This window comes from Tauraco erythrolophus, chromosome 3 (genome assembly GCF_009769465.1).
Source record: "Tauraco erythrolophus isolate bTauEry1 chromosome 3, bTauEry1.pri, whole genome shotgun sequence".
NCBI classification, from domain to species: domain Eukaryota; kingdom Metazoa; phylum Chordata; class Aves; order Musophagiformes; family Musophagidae; genus Tauraco; species Tauraco erythrolophus.
This window is the reverse complement of record NC_141467.1, coordinates 82,986,719-83,004,261: the sequence shown is the minus strand read 5'-3', so window position 1 is coordinate 83,004,261 and position 17,543 is coordinate 82,986,719. Positions and strand designations below refer to the sequence as shown.

The following is a 17,543-nucleotide window of genomic DNA, read 5'->3' as shown; positions in this document are numbered from 1 at the left end:
CATCAAGAAGACTTTCTCTCACTGGCAGGAATGTAACGGAATTACAGTTTCTCTGAAGTCCACTTTCTCCTTCAGCTTTCAAAAAACACGTTTTCTCTATGTCATAAATACACATGTACATTTTTTTTTTGCTTTAGTTGACTCTGGTTTTATGAGAAATAACAGCAACTGCATCCTATCTTCTGGGATGGAATAGAAAAACCCCACATTTCACTATGAGCAAGTGCATTGTCTAATCTAGAAAGAGATTGTCCCTCTCTTTCAGACAGGTCAGCACTGACTCAAACAAGGTTTGTTACAAATAATGTTTCCATGTTCTATGGAAATTCAATTTAATTTAATGAAGTAAGTTACATCTAACTTGAACCATAAAACGTTTTTTTTTATCTCTGTACCTGAGATAGTTATTAAGCAAGGAATAAGAAAATGAACACTTGAAAAACAAAACATGAATTGATGTATCTAAACCTCAAACGTCCATAAGTAAATACTGTACAGGGATTTTGTCAAAGTTTTAAAAAGCCAGATCATGACCAGTAAGTGAAGGAATCTAAATCAGAAGGAACCATGTTTTCTCCTGACAACTGTTTCCAAAAACTTCCTATATTATGTTGCTTACTTCTTTGTTTTCTCCAGAAATATCAGTGATTACTTTAAAGCCATTGCCTCTAAGCAAAGGTATGTAGTAAATAATTTCATTCAGGATAACGTTCAGTCAAAATTAAAATATTCTACTACTTCTTCATTTTCTACTATTTGCTTTTCTACTACTTGCTTTTACACCAACTGTATTGCACATCTTAGTTCCTCATCTTTTTAATTAGAACTTTCATGATTTTCAGTGATAAAGCCATACAATTTCACTACTCTAGCTAATGGTGTTGCTCATTTTAAAAAGTTATCTGGTTAGGAATATAATTGTCAAAATCTAAGAAGTGAAGGGAAGATGATCCTGTGAATCTTTATTTATTGAAATAAGCTTCATTTCCATCAGCCTTAATAGACTCCAGTTTCTCAAAGAGCATTTCTCTACATCATAGTCCCATTTTGCTTGAATATTAGTGACACAACTGCAGGAAATCCTTTAAAATGTACAATTGTTATTTAAAGAAAAAGAAAATCCAGAAAATGGAAAAAATTCACTAATCACACTAGTTTGCAATAAAAACTCCAACTCTTTCCTTCTTAGAGATGATCTTACTTTTTTATAACTTAACATCAGTTATTACTTTCTGGCAAATTTGGGTCTCCATTTTGCAAAAGTACTTCTTTATATACTGTGATACCAGACTAATAAAGAACTGAGACATTCATTAATTGTTCCCATGTTCTGTACGGAAAAAGGCACAGTGAGCTTTATACTCTGAAATGGTATTAATATGTAATACAAGTTCCCTTCCGTGCATGCTTAAGGGTACAACTACAACACTACAACACAGTCAGAATTCATGCCCAGCTCCATTCCCCACCACCATAAATAGCACCAGTAGACTAGCGTATGATTGTCCCAATCATTCAACACCATGTGCTCTCCTAGCTCTTCCCTACAATCATAATCTTTATCAAAAGATGTGACAAGATTTCTACAGGGGATATACTAAAACGTCCTTCCACTCTCTAACTCTTCACAGACCTGACGCTTTGAATACATCTCCTTTTCCAAATTTGTGTTCTTTAATTGGGTCAACATACCACCAGCAGTCACTAAGTATCTATAGCTTTATCTAGGAGCACTCTAGATTGAGCTTGCCAGTCTATGGTCACAAAATACAGAATAGGCCTCTCAAGAAATACCGGAATTCACCGCTTCTCTGGTACGCTAACATTGGAAAATGAAGGATAACCAGTAATACTAAGGATTCTCTAAGTGAGTTAACCTACTGGGAAATGCTGTATCATACAAAACTAAAAAATCCTGTTTATATTGAAGTATCTGTATTGATGGCATCTGCATCAAATGCATCAGGATTTTTAACCTTGCTGTTAGCACTAAAACAGCAAGATGAATACCACTGCCGTCTCTACTTCACAACGTTTGTAGCTGAGAAAAAGCTGACCTAAAATACTTATTGTTCTTTCTGCCTTCATAATTTCTAAAACATCTATCTCAAAATCAGCAGAAATAGATATTACCTAAAGCAACTTGAGGCACTGTCATTATTTATGGAAAAATCTAACTAGTTGATTAGCCAGAGAAATTCCTGTCCCTTCCCTCCTTAACACATGTACATGGTAAAACTAGATAATCATATGGCCTAATTACTGTGACCTCCTTCACTCTTTTCTTTTTCTTTTCCAAGAGAATTTAGGATTTGATACTGCTACAATATAGATGAGTACCTCACAGACATTAAATGTGGGATCGAGCACGGGAATACTGTTAGCGTACATGAATTACTTACAAGATTATATTGAAAGGGTAAATTCTTCAAGGAGAAAATTCTTCCTTTTATTCATCTACTTTTTGTACTGTACAGCTTCCTCTGTATTCTAGGAACTGGGGTTACTTCACAGCTTCTATGACTTCACAGCCTTTAACTGTGAAAAACTCTGATGATGTAGGCCAAAAGAAAACTATGTGACCCTGTAACAGACTGGGGGACCAGTATGTGGCCCATCACAAAGATCACTTGTCCGCTAGTAAAAACATATTCTAAATGGTAACAATAGCAGATGGCTTACAACTTCTGTGTGAAGCAATGTATTTCTGAACCATGCGTGTGAGTTAAATGTGAGCTTTGACACTGCTATCAGTAAGAAAAAATTACATTTATTGTAGTAAGAGACTTTGCTGTGTATACATTCACTAAATACATATGAACGCTAAAGAATTTCTTTTCTCCATCTTATATAGGAACTTATTTCACAAGCACTATGGGCAGGTCCCTTTTGCAATTGCAATTCTTTAAAATACATTAGAAATTTTCATGGAAGAGCAGACTTACACTAGCTCAGGTAGTTTTCTCAATTCTGTTATTTAAAAAAATCACATTTAGCTTGGTAAGATATTGAAATATATCTAGGCTTATTCTCAAATTCAGTTTTATACTAATGTTTCTAAACATAGCTAAAATAAAATCAGGTTAAAATAGTTACTGTAGGTGTAATATTAGCAAGACAAACACAGTGTCAGTGACATGCATAACATCTAACATTATTTCAACATTGTTCTCAATATAATATGTGCACTACATTTTAGGAAGGCTTATATACCATTTCATTTAGAAAATAATTTATATGTTAGTGGATAACTCCATGACATTGCTAGCATATTCCTAAATGTTTAAAATAAATATGTTTTCATGATGTTTGCTGGTATCTAATTGTATTGTCATTAGAAATCAAAACTGAATTACCACGCTAAAAAAAATTACAAGCTAAAATGTTCAGTGCATACATATCAATGATACAAACATTGCTATCACAGGGTGCAAAAATTATTTTAGTAACTCCATGCTGCTTTGATAAAGTTCATTTGTGTTTCTGTAAGAGAAACACCTACGAGACAATTACCTATTTTATTTTTTAAACTGTGCACATACCATATTGCAAAACTGAAGGAAAAGCAGGGGCATGCTCACAAAAGCAGCAATCAGAGGAATATCATGCATAATGTTCACAACAACTCACAGACTATTAGCAAGTTATCTGAAAAACAGGTAAGCCTTTCATGCCAAAAATTGCTTTCATTTTAATGACAGTAACTCCCCTTGCCTTCAGCAGGAATTACACCTGTGTAAATGAAAGCAAATGTAGGCCAGGAAACAAGTCTACCCATAAAAGAAAAGAACTTTAGACAGGAAAAAGGCTCTAACCACTTTGTCCTCCTGGAGTTCATATCCACGAAAGCAAGAAAGAAAGGACAGAAAAAAAGACAAAGAAGGAAAGAGTCACTTTCATTTTGAAAGCAAACAGAAGTATTTGTTAGTAAAATAAATAAACAAATATCAAAAGAATTAATATAAATCTATCTTATTTCCCCTAGTAGTGAATAAGTTCTAGTGAAAAATATCTCATTTTAATAATTTTCTTAATCCTTTCATGGGTGAAATTGAGATGATTTTATATATCAAAGAAAATATTTGTACAAAAAAAAATTGAACAAAGAAAATTACTTTCATAAAAATAATTTGAGATTCATGTCCTAATTACCCTAATAAAACAAATAGAGCATCTCATAAAAAGGATGCAGAATTTAGCTCTACATGCCTTGGACCCCAGTATTGCAAATTATTAGCACACATCAACCCTTTGCACTTGCAAAGAGTCCAGTGAAATTAAGAATGTTTCTTTACTACAGTCAGGTACCGGGTATGCATAATGGCGTAACTGCATGTTAGTCACTCAGTGCATCTTTAAAATAGTAAAGTTTTAAAGCACAAGGTGAGAGTTTGACATGAGTGTTTACTGTATGTCATGTCAGATCTATATTATTTATACTTTCTTTTTCATATTCATAAATATTAAACACAAACCTTCCCATTTATTATGATTTTCCTTGAAGGAATTGTCTTTTCAGCTGTTTAAAATTGTAAATGGAATAATACTTTAGAAAACAAAAATATTCAAAATGCTTTCAGTTAAAACCATTACCCATTTTTGTGAATGACGAATGATGATTTTTTTTTTTCTGGTATCTTAATTTCAGATGTCAACACTAAGGAGACTAGATCTCGGCATGCAATTAAGTACTTGGTCGTGTTGGAAATAGAACTGCTCACCAAGAAAGAGTGACAACTCATTTTATAGCTTAGTTGTTCAGATACTTCTATAACACGTAACTTTGTGCTCCTGTGCCTTTACAGAAGTTTTAGGTTCCCCACAATATTAGAGACACAAACAAAGAGAATACAACAGAGGCCAACCAAGACAGTCAGGGCACTAGAGCACACAATATACAAGGAGAAGCTGAGGGAGATAGACTTGATTAGCCAAAAGACTGGGGTAGGGAAGGGTGCAGGAAGAGGGGAATTACTTGCATTCCTCAGCTACTTAAAGGGAACTTGCATTCCTGAGCTACAGGGAAGACAAAGCCAGAATTTTGTTGAAGATGCACATCTAGTGGACAAAATGCAACAATCAAGGGATTGGACTGGATATAAGAAAAAAAAAAAAATCACAAGAGTGGTTAGGTACTGAAAGAGGTTGCCCAAAGAGGTTAGGGATTCTCCATCCTTTGAGACTTTTACAACTCAGTTGGACAAGATCCTGAAAAACCTGGTTTAATTTTGAAATTAATCCTTTTTGGATCAGATTAGTCTAGATAACCTCCACAGGTCCCACCAGATCCCACTTATTCTAGGATCTTATGTACAGCGATAAAAGATTAAAGTATTTACAAAGATGCTACAGGTTTTAGCAGTATTCCCAGTCATACGAATAGGAAATATCATTGAAAGCTATCTAAATCACAGGATTTCTAAGCATTATCACTCTGTGTGCAGAGACACGTTCATCTGCACAGCATCAGGTACTCTGCTACTTTCTCAGCAGGGCTTCTTGTCCCACTGCAATAAGAATGGCAGAAGTTGCTCATAGATATTCTGAATGGAAACATTTAGTGCCTTGATCTCTCATCCTCACCTCTGAAGAAATATACTCTACTACGCAAGAGGAGCATAATCCATAAGCAGGTATTTTTAGCATAGAGGCTAAGAAGATTTTAAAATTGCAAATGCCTGATTAGGTTGCTTTCTTAGAGAACGTCTTGCAGCTGCAAGGGATAAGTACCAGCACAGAAGAACAATTAAGTCAGAATAGTCCAGCTCCCCACTTTAAGGATGCAGACAGTAAGTAAAAATAATATTTTTAAAACAAAAGAACATGGAAATATTAAGTAAACTCCATGAATACATAGAATGTAAAATAGCACATGACAAAGATAAAGATTTTAAATACATTAAACTGAAGAAAAAAGTAAAGGTAGCAGATTTCACAAAAAAAATGGGAAGCAGACACAGTAATATTTCAAACTAGAAAATAGGAACATCTTTAAAACAATCAATAGTGAATGAAAAATGTAAATATTAAGTAAAAGAGGTTAAAACTTATACAAAGTTTTGAAAGGGGCAAGATCCTTAAGAAAAGAAATTGTGAGATTAAAAGTATCTTTATTATTTTATTTTTTTATAATATAGCTTAGCTTACTCTTCTACCTGCCTAGGCTGACTGTTATTTAGAGCAGAATTTTCTGTTTCTAGTACAGTCCTTAATATCCTAGAAACTTTTAATGTCTTCAGTTTTACCTTCTGTTTTTCATCTTCTGCACTACACCACTATCCCTGAAATTTTGAAACCGACTGTAAATAAGGCCCATAATATTTCAAGAAAATGCTTAGAAGTTATGCAATTTTGAAAGTGTTATGTCCTTATAATTTTCTCTACACAAGACTCATAGTTTAGTCATCTGATGACAAGTAGTATTACGTGTAGCATTCTCCTCAAAGATACACACTGAAGGATGAGACAAAAGGCAAAAAATACAAATTGAAACATGAGAAATTGAGACGAGATATAAGGAAATTTTTCTTCTATTTTTTAATCATGAGAGTGGTCAAGCACTGGAAGGTTGCTCAGAGCGGTTGCCGAATCTCCATCCTTGAAGATTCAAAACCCAACGGGGCAAGGCCCTCTGAAAACTCATGTAATTCAACATTCTTTGAGCAAAAGGTTGGATGAGATGACCTCCAGAAGTCCTTTTCAACCAAATTATTCTATGGTATTTCACTCATGAAGAAAATCTGGCTATATTACCCTTTTTAAATAACTTTCTCCTACATACAATACACCTACATATATTTAAACATTCTGTTTTGTCATTCATATGGATTTCTTTCCCAATTTTATCTCTGTTCCAAAAATAATGACTGATATAATTTATCCATTGTCCTGACTACTTTTATACTGTTCTAAGATAGTATTCTAGTTCAGCCAACTCGTAAGTGATAATTATAAATAGAAAACTTTACCTATTGAGTATTCTAATAGTCTTCTGCAAACACACAGATGATCTGCACCTCTTCATACCATGGATTATGTTCTAATCTACTTTTTTTGCTCAGTAGTTTTCACCTAAGATACGAGGATTTTTAAAATATTTATGAGGAGTAAAACCATAATACACAAGAAGAAATTTAAATTCAGACAAGAAAAGTAAATTCAGATAACAACCTAATGGAGTACGCATACAAACCAATAATAGAAATCAGTCAGAAATAAAAAAAAATATAAAAGATAGAAGCAAACTCTCACTGCAACACTGATATATATTTTAGAAAGGACCATCTATGAATTTTGAGACAGTTTTTCTAGTACCTACCCTTGTGCCATGAAGTTCTAATGTTAGAAACTATTGGCTCATAAATATTGATCTGGTAATACTGTTCTGTTGCATCACTGTCTCATTTTGCCAAATCTTAATTTGTGTTCAAATCAAGAGTTTCCAAAACCAAAATTTAACTTCAATCATAGAAAAGAGAAAATACATACTAAACGCATCCTAAGATTGTGAGGAAAAAGAAGATACCAACTCACATTTCCTTAAGCCTCAGTGAAAATCATGGGTAATCAGTAATTCTCTTGTATCAAAGGTATTGTCAGTAGAGAAGTCTCACTCTCTGCTACACAAATGATATCGCAAAGTCCAAGCACCACTTCGGCAACAATTAAAATAATATATATATAGGCATTTATTAAATATATATTAAAAGAAGATGAAATATTTTTCACAGAAATCAATGGCATAATGAAGAGTCTCAAACACTTCACCATATAAGTGTAAGCTTTCCAACACAAAGCAGTAATTCCAAAATTGGTTGCTTTGAAAGAGCAGGTAAGACTCCAAATCCTGACAATCACACTGTGATCATAGTAGTAATCAAGACTTGGTTCACACAATCTACCTAGTTGAATAATCTCCAGGATAAAGAGTCCCTTTTCAGAGATAGGTTATGAAATATTACGACATGTGAAGTTCAAGTCAAGCCATCACCCTTTACTAAACACCTAAGACTGCCTCCAGCTTCTCAGCTGCCTCACCTACATCTCCGTCAAACATTCTTGAGTTCATAGCAGTGCAATGCAAGTAGTGACATGACTGACCATATGAGAGACAGTCTAGTCAGTCATTTCAAGAGCAAAAACATTTAAGAAATTATTCAATTCAGTTCTCAAAGAACTTGTGCTAAAAAAGCAACAAATCAGTCAGGCTTCAGCAGTATTTGTTCTGTTCTACGTGAAAATGCAAGTATATTTTAATATTGGTTTTATGAGGAAAAGTCTTAACCCCAAGAATACTCAGACACACAGAAATGTTAGCAAAATGACTGGAATTCCATCCACACTCAAAATAAATCTAGAATGACTTAATATCTACATCTTATCCTTTTAAAAAAAAAATATGTTAGAAGGTCAATCTCGCACCTGACTGCCTGAGTCAAAGCCACTCTTCAAGACAGTATTTTTTCACCTTAAGTGCCTAAAATTATCAGTTTGTCTAGAATTATCAGTTCTCCGCTGTGTCAGGATCATAGTAATCTCTAAGGTTTTTGAAAGCTTTGAAATAGAGTTCAAATATGCCTAGCCTCTGTTGAAACTGAACCATTTGGTGTTTAACAAGATTCAAAAAGTCTACCAAATGAAAATAGTTTTAAATAAATAAAATAAATAACAGAAATAGTTTGTGCAGTTGTCATTTGAAGGGAATGATCATATCCACATAGTTTATATTAAAATCACAGTGTTTTTTTGAAGAATGACGAGACCCTGAGGTGTAAATACAGAAAAGCAGATTCTGAATATCAGTTCTGCTACACATCAGTTTGCAAGAAAAGTTTACGGGCTGGAAAGAAGCAACATCTCCTTCTTCAAAAATATTGCTGTGGCAAGGCTTTTACTCTTAGTAGTAAATGCAGCAATTTGACAAGTTTTGCTGGAACAGCACACTACTTCTGTACTGTCCATGCAGGGCCAGGAGCAAGGTACAAGGGGTGACATGAGGTAAGCCATGCCCCCATCTACAGAGTTGTGTCCCACAGCACCCATGCAAGGGGAGCAGGGCAGGGCCCAGGACTGTGACTAGGGTCCCCAGTAGATCCAGCGTGACGAGGCAGAGCCAAGGCCAGCTGGGAAGCCAAGGCCAGCTGGGAAGCCAAGGCTGTGAACCGTGGTCAGCGAGGGACCAGGACAGACAGCGGCACGGCTCAGGCAGGGACCAAGGCTAACCCTTCTCCTCCAGCTCTTTCCCCAAGGCTGGTCACAGCTGCACCAAATCAGAGCTGCCCATGAGCACAGGCAGCCAAACCTCTTTTGCGGAAAGGAGGAGGGAATGGCACTAAGGATCATGATGTATACTAGCTGAACTGTAGTCCTGATAAGTTTGGGTATAAATTTTGAAAGAATTAAGAGGATGACCACCTCAAATAAAATGAAGCTGATCATTGTTATAGATGTCTTAACAATCATAGATGTTCACTAAGGCATTAACATTGTTTTCATATAATCAGGACGAGATTTCAGATTGGAAGTCTTTAATACATGTAATAATACAAACTCTATTCTATTCATGAAGAGACTGAGATGTGAAATTCATCCTAATTAGAAAGATAACTTCTACAGCCTTCGCTTGTGAATTTACAACTTCTAAATATGAGATTGTCTTTGGAATAATTTAGCAGCTGTCTCCTTTCTTTCAGATACTTGTACTGAGATTCTCCAGAAAGATCAATCAGTTGTAGGTTATCAGATTTTACAGGTGATACATGCACTAAACTGAAAAGAAAGGAAAAAAAAAAACACCACACATCTGGTTTAAAGAAATCCTTTCCTCAAGTTTGCAACATCACGTCTTTTCTAGAGAAATGTAGAATCAAACCATATTGATTGGTCCATAAACTAAGGACCAGTTTATCTGTATGCAATAAGAAATTATTGAGTTTATCCCAAATCCTAGTGACTTAAAAATTCTGATTGTGACAGACTAATTCTTCGGTGCTTGCCAGTTGTCAAGAGAACAAAATGGATTACGCATTAGCACAAGCATGCTAAAACTTTATTTTGTGACTCCATTGATGTTCATACTACAAGTCCTGCAGTTAGAATCGTTCAACAAAGAGAACTTGACGGTTTTCTGAAAATCAGACGTAGCCCCTGGGAAATAATCATAATGCAAAGCTTTCACAGAATCAGAGGGAGCTGAGAGAAGTTCCCTACTTAGGCACCTCATGTGTTTTGTAAGCAGTTGCTGGGTCCTAGAAAACAAGTGAAAATCTCTTACTTTTGATGTTCAAAGACAAAGAGAGAAGGATGTTTCAGTGGCTGAAAGTGATAGCAGGGTGCCAAACACCCTGAAAGAAGGTATTCAGCTTGCATCAAATTAAGTTTTCAGACAAGTGTTTTCTTCCTCTACAAATGAAATGTTGGTTTACTGAATTGGCATTCGGAGCTGTTGGAATTTATATTCACTGCATACAAAGTTGTACCTATCTGGAAGCTGTATTTGTCCAATATTTTAGCATGTAAATTTCTCAGCGGTATAAACCTTATTCTTCTGTCCATTGCCTCATTCAGTGTGCATTCCCCTCTATAAATCAGCATATAATTAAAAAAGAACAGTAGGGTATTTTGTATATTACAGGTACCTATGTTAATGAGAATAATTTCTGCATGCCGTCATGTGATTTACTATTTTAGCTTTAATCAATCTGAAATTGTTCATAAATATAAAAGATGACAGTTCAAGGTCCCTTACTCCTGTGAAACTTAAGCCCCTCTCCTGGCTGAATACTCCGTTCACTAAGATAATAAGCAGTACAGAAGCAGTAGTAGCACAATTATCAGTTTTATTTGTTTGATCTAGAAGGAACTCCTACATAACAATAATTTTTGTACAACCTGAACTGAATTTTAATACTTGCATTTCACACACTGTAACTAAACTGAAAAAGGAATAAATCATCCAATGATTCTGAGAATCCTAATCTAATGGTCTGACAACAGTCAAACATTTCCATGCTCTGCTCCTACTCATGATCATGAACCTCATAAGCAGTCGTCCACCTTGTGACCTTTGACAGAGAAGTGTTCTTTGCAATTCTATGTCTTCTGAGATGCATGCTTCTAACATTAGTCTCTACTAAACTATTTAGTAGTAGCATCTGGTGTAAATGGCATGCATTTGGCTTGAAACTTGATATTATGAAAAAGATCACAAACAGATCAAACAGCTCCATTAAAGAACATATCAGATATAGTTTAAGAATCACCTTATATAAGGTTCAGAGCAGACATATATAACCTGTCAAAAAAATTTCTACAAAGACCAAAGAAAAATCTAGCACAACTAAAACAGGAAGTTATTAGAAGTCATCCTTCAAGAAGCTTAAGTTGTATCCATTAAGGAAAATGGAAAAGAATGAATTCTGGTAAATTCTGTTAGACTAAAAATAATTTTCATGGACTAATGTGTATAGGCATAAAAGAGATCACAAATAGGAGACTGCCACAGTCTGTATCTGAATTAAATCTTTTGTATTCATGTTCACAGTGATTAGAGAGACACTTACTCTACAATGTTATTTTATGCAGAATGAGCTGAAGGATATACTTTGAACTGATATTTCAGAAGGAGCAGCTATACAGTAAGTCAACAACAAAAACAGTAAAAAATTTTAAAAATCAGATTATATTCAGTGTAAAATATCTCAAGTCTAAAACATGTAACTATTAACTGTGTCACAGAGTCTTTCACTGACGAATAAAAAGTGGCATATACGATGCACATTTATTTATTTTTAAGGAATGTCAGAAACCAAAATAGAGAAAAAAACTAGCAAGCATTTGACCAAATTACGATAACATATGGAAAAGTAAGAATGGCTTTAGTAAAAGTAATTTGTGTCTGTTACATATATTAGAATTCCTTCAAGGAGTCACAGAGAAAGTGAGTAAATGGAATTTGTTCATACTACTCAGTCAGGTTTCCAGGCTTTTAAAGAATCTCAGTTGCCATGGAATAGGAATAAATTTATACAGGAGAAAACTTAACTGATTAGAAGACAGGAAGAAAAGAACAGGAATAAATGTTCAGGGTTATTTAAGGGAGAGGTATCACCAGTGAAGCCTCACAGGGGGTCTGTCTAGGGATGCCCTGTCCAGCATATTCATAAATTATCTAGAACAGAAATGAATAAGCGACAGAAAAGCTTATTTATCACACTAAACTACGAACAGTAGTAGAGAAAAAGCCAACCAAGAAGAGCTGCAGAATAGACTCATAATACTGAACGGAGAAGTCGGCTTACAGAAAGACAGATTTAGGCTAGACAGTAACCTAGAAAAGCTTTCTATGGTGAGGATGGTGAGGCAGTGGAACTAGTGCCCTAAGAAGGTGTGGAAGATTCTCATTAGAAATCCGTCAAGAGAAGTCAGACAAATATCTGCCAAGTTCATGTGATCCACCCTGAGGACAGTCTAAATGATGTATCAGAATGCTTCATTAGGAGATTAAGCCTTCCTCGTAATACAGTTTTTCTATGTTTCTAAGTACATAGATATAATGACGCAAATATGTCTACAGATTGCCTTTTATGATCAGATGAAATTAATACAGAAATTATTATATCTCTTATTACCAGGAACATGATTTAGTTATTCAAAAAAAACCCACACCACAATAAAAATATGTCATCTTACTGAAGACAAACTTTTAAAATTACCTTAACAAAATCCAAGCAGTTTGAGAGATTTACACATAATCTCATTTACTTTAACCGTCAGGAAATAGCAGAGTATTTATACTTTGTCAATCAAAAACTTGAGTCCATTATTTAAACCTACCTTTCAATCTCGGACAAAGAAATACATAACATCTATCTTCTATCTTCCAAAAGATTAAGATAATATTTGCAGATTGCATGGTATTGCAATTAATGTATTACAGAAACAAATATATTTATGGAAACAAATCATACTGAAGAATGACTATATGAATAAATACAAAATTAAATTATTTCATTAATATACAAAATACGTGTTTCAACAAAAGACTACCATAAGACATCTTGAGTATTGTCCTGAATATTCTACAAGGATCTGTCAGAATCTGAGAAAAACATGTGTATCAGATGTGAACACTTTATCTAAAACGTTGAATAAACTGAACTTAGAACTGTTTTCTGTGATTATCTCAGTTCCACTGAATTTTTTACTCTATGATCCAACTTTTCAAAAATTCAGATTGCTGTTTTACCTTTTATTAAAAACAGCAACATAGTAGCTGTAACTCTATATTGTTACTGCATTTATTTTAATATTTGTATGTATATATACCTAATAAGTGTTCATATATATAATAGGTAATAAAGATTTAAAAGCTTCATAATATGTTGTATATACTGTTCTGACATCATTTTTACAATAATCTTGTACAGAAGAGCCTGGGCAAGCACAAAAGAAGCAAATCCTTGCTCTAACTTGTAATAACTGATGTCTCAGCATTAGTATCACTAGATCACTAGATATACCTCCCTGTCTCCAATACAGAGGCTCAGTCTTCCAATCGAAGAATTGTACTTTCATGATTCTGTTAGTAAAAATGTGGCATGTATTAACTTAAAAGCTATAGTCACACATCCATCTGCAAAGGGAAATTATATGAAAGGAGGACAGGTGTCCTAAAAGTCCTTAAAGAAGCTCTCATTACCTCCTCAAAGGAAATCCTTTTCAGTAGCTATGTGATTTGGATGCATAAGCAATGAATAAGAGATATTGAGTTTAGGAGAAGCTTGTTACTAAACTTTCATGACTCCATACCTTATTTGACCGTAAAGACACTCTTCCTCCACAGCGTGCACAGAATTTAGTTTGGCAATATGAACAGTTATGGCCACAGCCATCAGCAAATTTTGTTTTGTGGCAGATGCCACAGGTTGGGGCATCACCCTTCTGCTCCTGCTGCTGCTGTGATTCTTCACCCATCTTCTTCACTTGCTCCTTATACATTTCAAACTGCTGATGTAATTTTCTGCAGAAGAGAAGAGATCATTAACAATTATTTTATTTAAACCTACAAATACTTTGCAATGACTAAATTGCAATCAATTTCAAAACATGAGTCGGAGAGAAATACTGTAGTAAAGCAAGTGCATTTAATTTGTGATGCTCCAGATGTGTATCATTCAAGAATTACTTCTTTTTCACTGTAACAAACTCTAGGAGGAGGCCAAACACTGAAAACATACAGCACACAGTCCAGCTGTTGCAAAGAGAAGTAACTTTGCTTTAGGATGTGACCAGCTGTTAGCTACAAATAAAACGGTAGGAAACATGGTCTGAGTGATCCAAGAGCCTATGGCACTAGACAATAAACTGGTTATTAGCAGGAAAAAAAAGTCTAATTTATTCTTCCAAATGTACTTTTTCCTAATTCCACCAGACAGATGCAAATATCTTCTCTTGATAGAGCTTATCTTCATTTATCCAACAATACTGCACAGAACAATGATTCTAAAATGCTTTTTCAAATACTTTTCAAGCACTGGCTGCAAGCTGATAACAAGTTACCTAAGTTTAACATGTTTTATAAACCATTTAAGCCATTCATATAATTATATAGGCATTGCCATCTCACACCAAATGTATGGTAGAAGACTACCTTAGGTGTAAAATCCAGAGACAGTAGTTTAAGATACACATGCACACATTTTACCTTCTATTTCCAGTGGGCTAAGAGCACATTCATAGTCAGCTGCAATGTGCATACAGAACTGCAATGGTTCCTTCAGGCACACTACTACCATCCTGCCACATATGATGGTTAAAACTGTCTCACTATGACCAAAGTTACAGACTCATTGCACGTTCTGTAACGGCAGTGTTTTCTCAAATACCCTGTTTCTGAAGGTAAATGATGTCATGGGAAATTTAATTTTCATTGCAAAAAGCTACAATTTTTTAGCTCCTGTAGTTGCTGAAAAAAGCTGGAAATGTGACATAGTGAATTGTAAGAGATTGAAATACAAGGAGAAAACCAAAAAAAAAATTGACTTCTCTTTTGTTTTTATCCTTGTGATTTAAATGGGCCTGAACAGTGATCTTTAAATTCTTAGCATGGAATTCAACTAACATAATCTAATACAGACTGTAAATTTTAGCAACCTAAAAAGTATTAACTTAGTTTAAGTAGTTTATTTAGCTTCCTGAACAGACACAAGCAAAAGCCCCAAAATGAAGCATTTTCTATGAAACATTAAAATGGTACACTAAGCCAAAAAAATGAAAGTGCAAAAGAGATTTATTTTTCTTTAGAATTATCTTCCAGAGATTCTTGAGATGAGATTGTCAAAAAACACACATGAAGCCTAAGACAGAACGAAGAATAACCTCCTGGAAAAAAACTAAATCCAGGAGACTAACTTCCTTAATGCAGAAATATATTCTTTATATAGTCCAGATATGAATTAGATACAAAATTATTTCATCAGAAGTGTCAGAAGCTCTTACCAAAACAAATATTACACTCAGTCAGTTAAAAATTATCTCAAACAATTATTTACCATGGATATTCACACATATGGCAAGAATTGTTGGGATTTGCTTTGTTTTTTCAGGAAAACTCCCCTAAGAATGTACTTTACAGTACACCATAGAGGAGCTGTAGGAACAAACAGGCAGCTCCCTCTCTCCATCAGGCAAGAGAGGAGCCTGGGGCATACCTCCTCTTCCGTGTACCAGCACACTGCCTTGAGCTCTCAACTGCCACTGACCCTTTTCCAGAAAGAGGGAAAGCAGAGTTACTTCATGTTACTTATGTGCCATTTTCTAATCTACCTGCTCTTGTCACTTGAGCTCAACTGTGAGTCCACACACCATCCTCAGGACACAGCAGCTGCATGTTTTTCTCTCGCTCTCAGCCCTTCTCCCACAGATGCGTGAGCCTTCTGGCCTGTGGCAGAGCAGCGAGAGGAGTCATGTCTGAGCTTCAGGAGAAGGACATGAGGGTGGTCATTGCCCTAACATGAATTTGTGGAGTCAGAGTAAGCGGCTTCCACTGCCTTCTCACTGGCTCTAAAAGAGGTGATTGTAGACTGTTCTTTGTCAAATGGGGCAGGACATGAGTTACTAATAAGAAAGAGCTGAAAGTAGTTGGGAATATTTGGGAATCTGGAAACCTGGCACATTTCACCATTTTACACTGACAACAGTCTATAATGGGTAGTTGGTAGTCTGGCCCGTTTCCATCAATAACATATGTAATCTCTGAGACCTTGCTTGCCTTTTAATTTTGCCAAACATTGCGTTCTTCATTTAAAGCATATTATCTATGCTGAACTTCAAGTTTATTTTAGGTTACATTCAGTTTTCCAGCTTCCTTATAATCTACCGCCTTTGTTTGTATGATTATTTGCTTACCAGTCTCACTGATGCATAAAAGCACAAGCCTTTTGCCAATTCTTAAGCCTCATGCACTGAAATAATTTCACTTTTGTTTCCTCTTGGGCACAAGAATCTATGTAAAGGTCACAACTTTTGCCTCAAAGTATAAACTTTTCAAGGTTATACAGAGCAGTTTTCTAAAATCTTTGTTCTAGTAGGAAACAACATATCGTCTGCCCAAATAGTTCATTATTATATCTTTTTTCTGTTCCAAGAAAAATATTACATGTATTGAAAGCTGTCAGAAAAAAACTAAACACAGAAGACAAAAATCTACTAAATAATCAGTTACACACAATGTTATGTTCTTCTTACTGAGCAGAATCACTTGAGATGAATATGCATACTTAAAACAAAGTACAAAGTATTCATTTTAGGAAGTCCACTAAAAAGAAATCTGATCTATTTTATAAATCAATAATCATTTTTAAATCATCTAGTCTGCAAGAGTTTAAGCCAAAAACCAAACTAATAACATGCAGGGATAATTAGGTGTTTAGAATAGCACAGTATTTGAAGCACATTGAGTAAAAATTGTATAACATTTTTCACATAATGCAATGCAAAAAAGCCTCAATTTTGTTCAAGATGTCCGCACTCATGTCTCTACTCGGAACATTGCTCTCTGAGAGGGCTCAGGAGTTCAGTTACCAGGGAACAGAAAGTAACCAGGACCAAGGCAAACTTCAGAGCCTGGAGCTGAGCTCAGGTATCCCAAGACAACGATTTCCAGTCCCTATACTCCAGTGAGTTAACTCTATTAATGCAAGTGGCCAAGGACCATGTTGTGAGACTGAATAAACAGGCTCTGCAGATGAGCTGCATTTTAGGCTAAAATGCTTATTCATGATACAAATCTTATTCTTAGGCATGATGGGGTTTTTTTTTTGTTCTAAACCCAAATAATTACATCAAACCGTACAGTAACAGAATATTTAAGTACAAAACTCAGCAATGCATATCTATAACCCTTACATAAGTGTATTTTGACAGTGCCCTCAATAGCACATGCCATCTATCTGCTATGAATTTTAGAGGAAAAGGAGAAGTTGGTACGAGTTTATGCAAACACCTAATGATAATTAAGTTAGGCTGGAAAACTTATATTTAAC

At 35.0% G+C, this 17,543-nt stretch overlaps 1 protein-coding gene across 1 annotated transcript in view; it reads right to left on the bottom strand.

Annotated features, from left to right (window-relative positions):
* The window catches only part of RIMS2 (regulating synaptic membrane exocytosis 2), a 504,339-nt gene that overhangs the window by 384,348 nt on the left and 102,448 nt on the right, over window positions 1–17,543 (bottom strand). Inside the window, exon 2 of the mRNA XM_086609332.1 lies at window positions 13,810–14,020. Within this exon, the coding sequence (XP_086465458.1) occupies window positions 13,810–14,020 (211 nt within the window). The remainder of the gene's footprint in view (window positions 1–13,809; window positions 14,021–17,543) is intronic.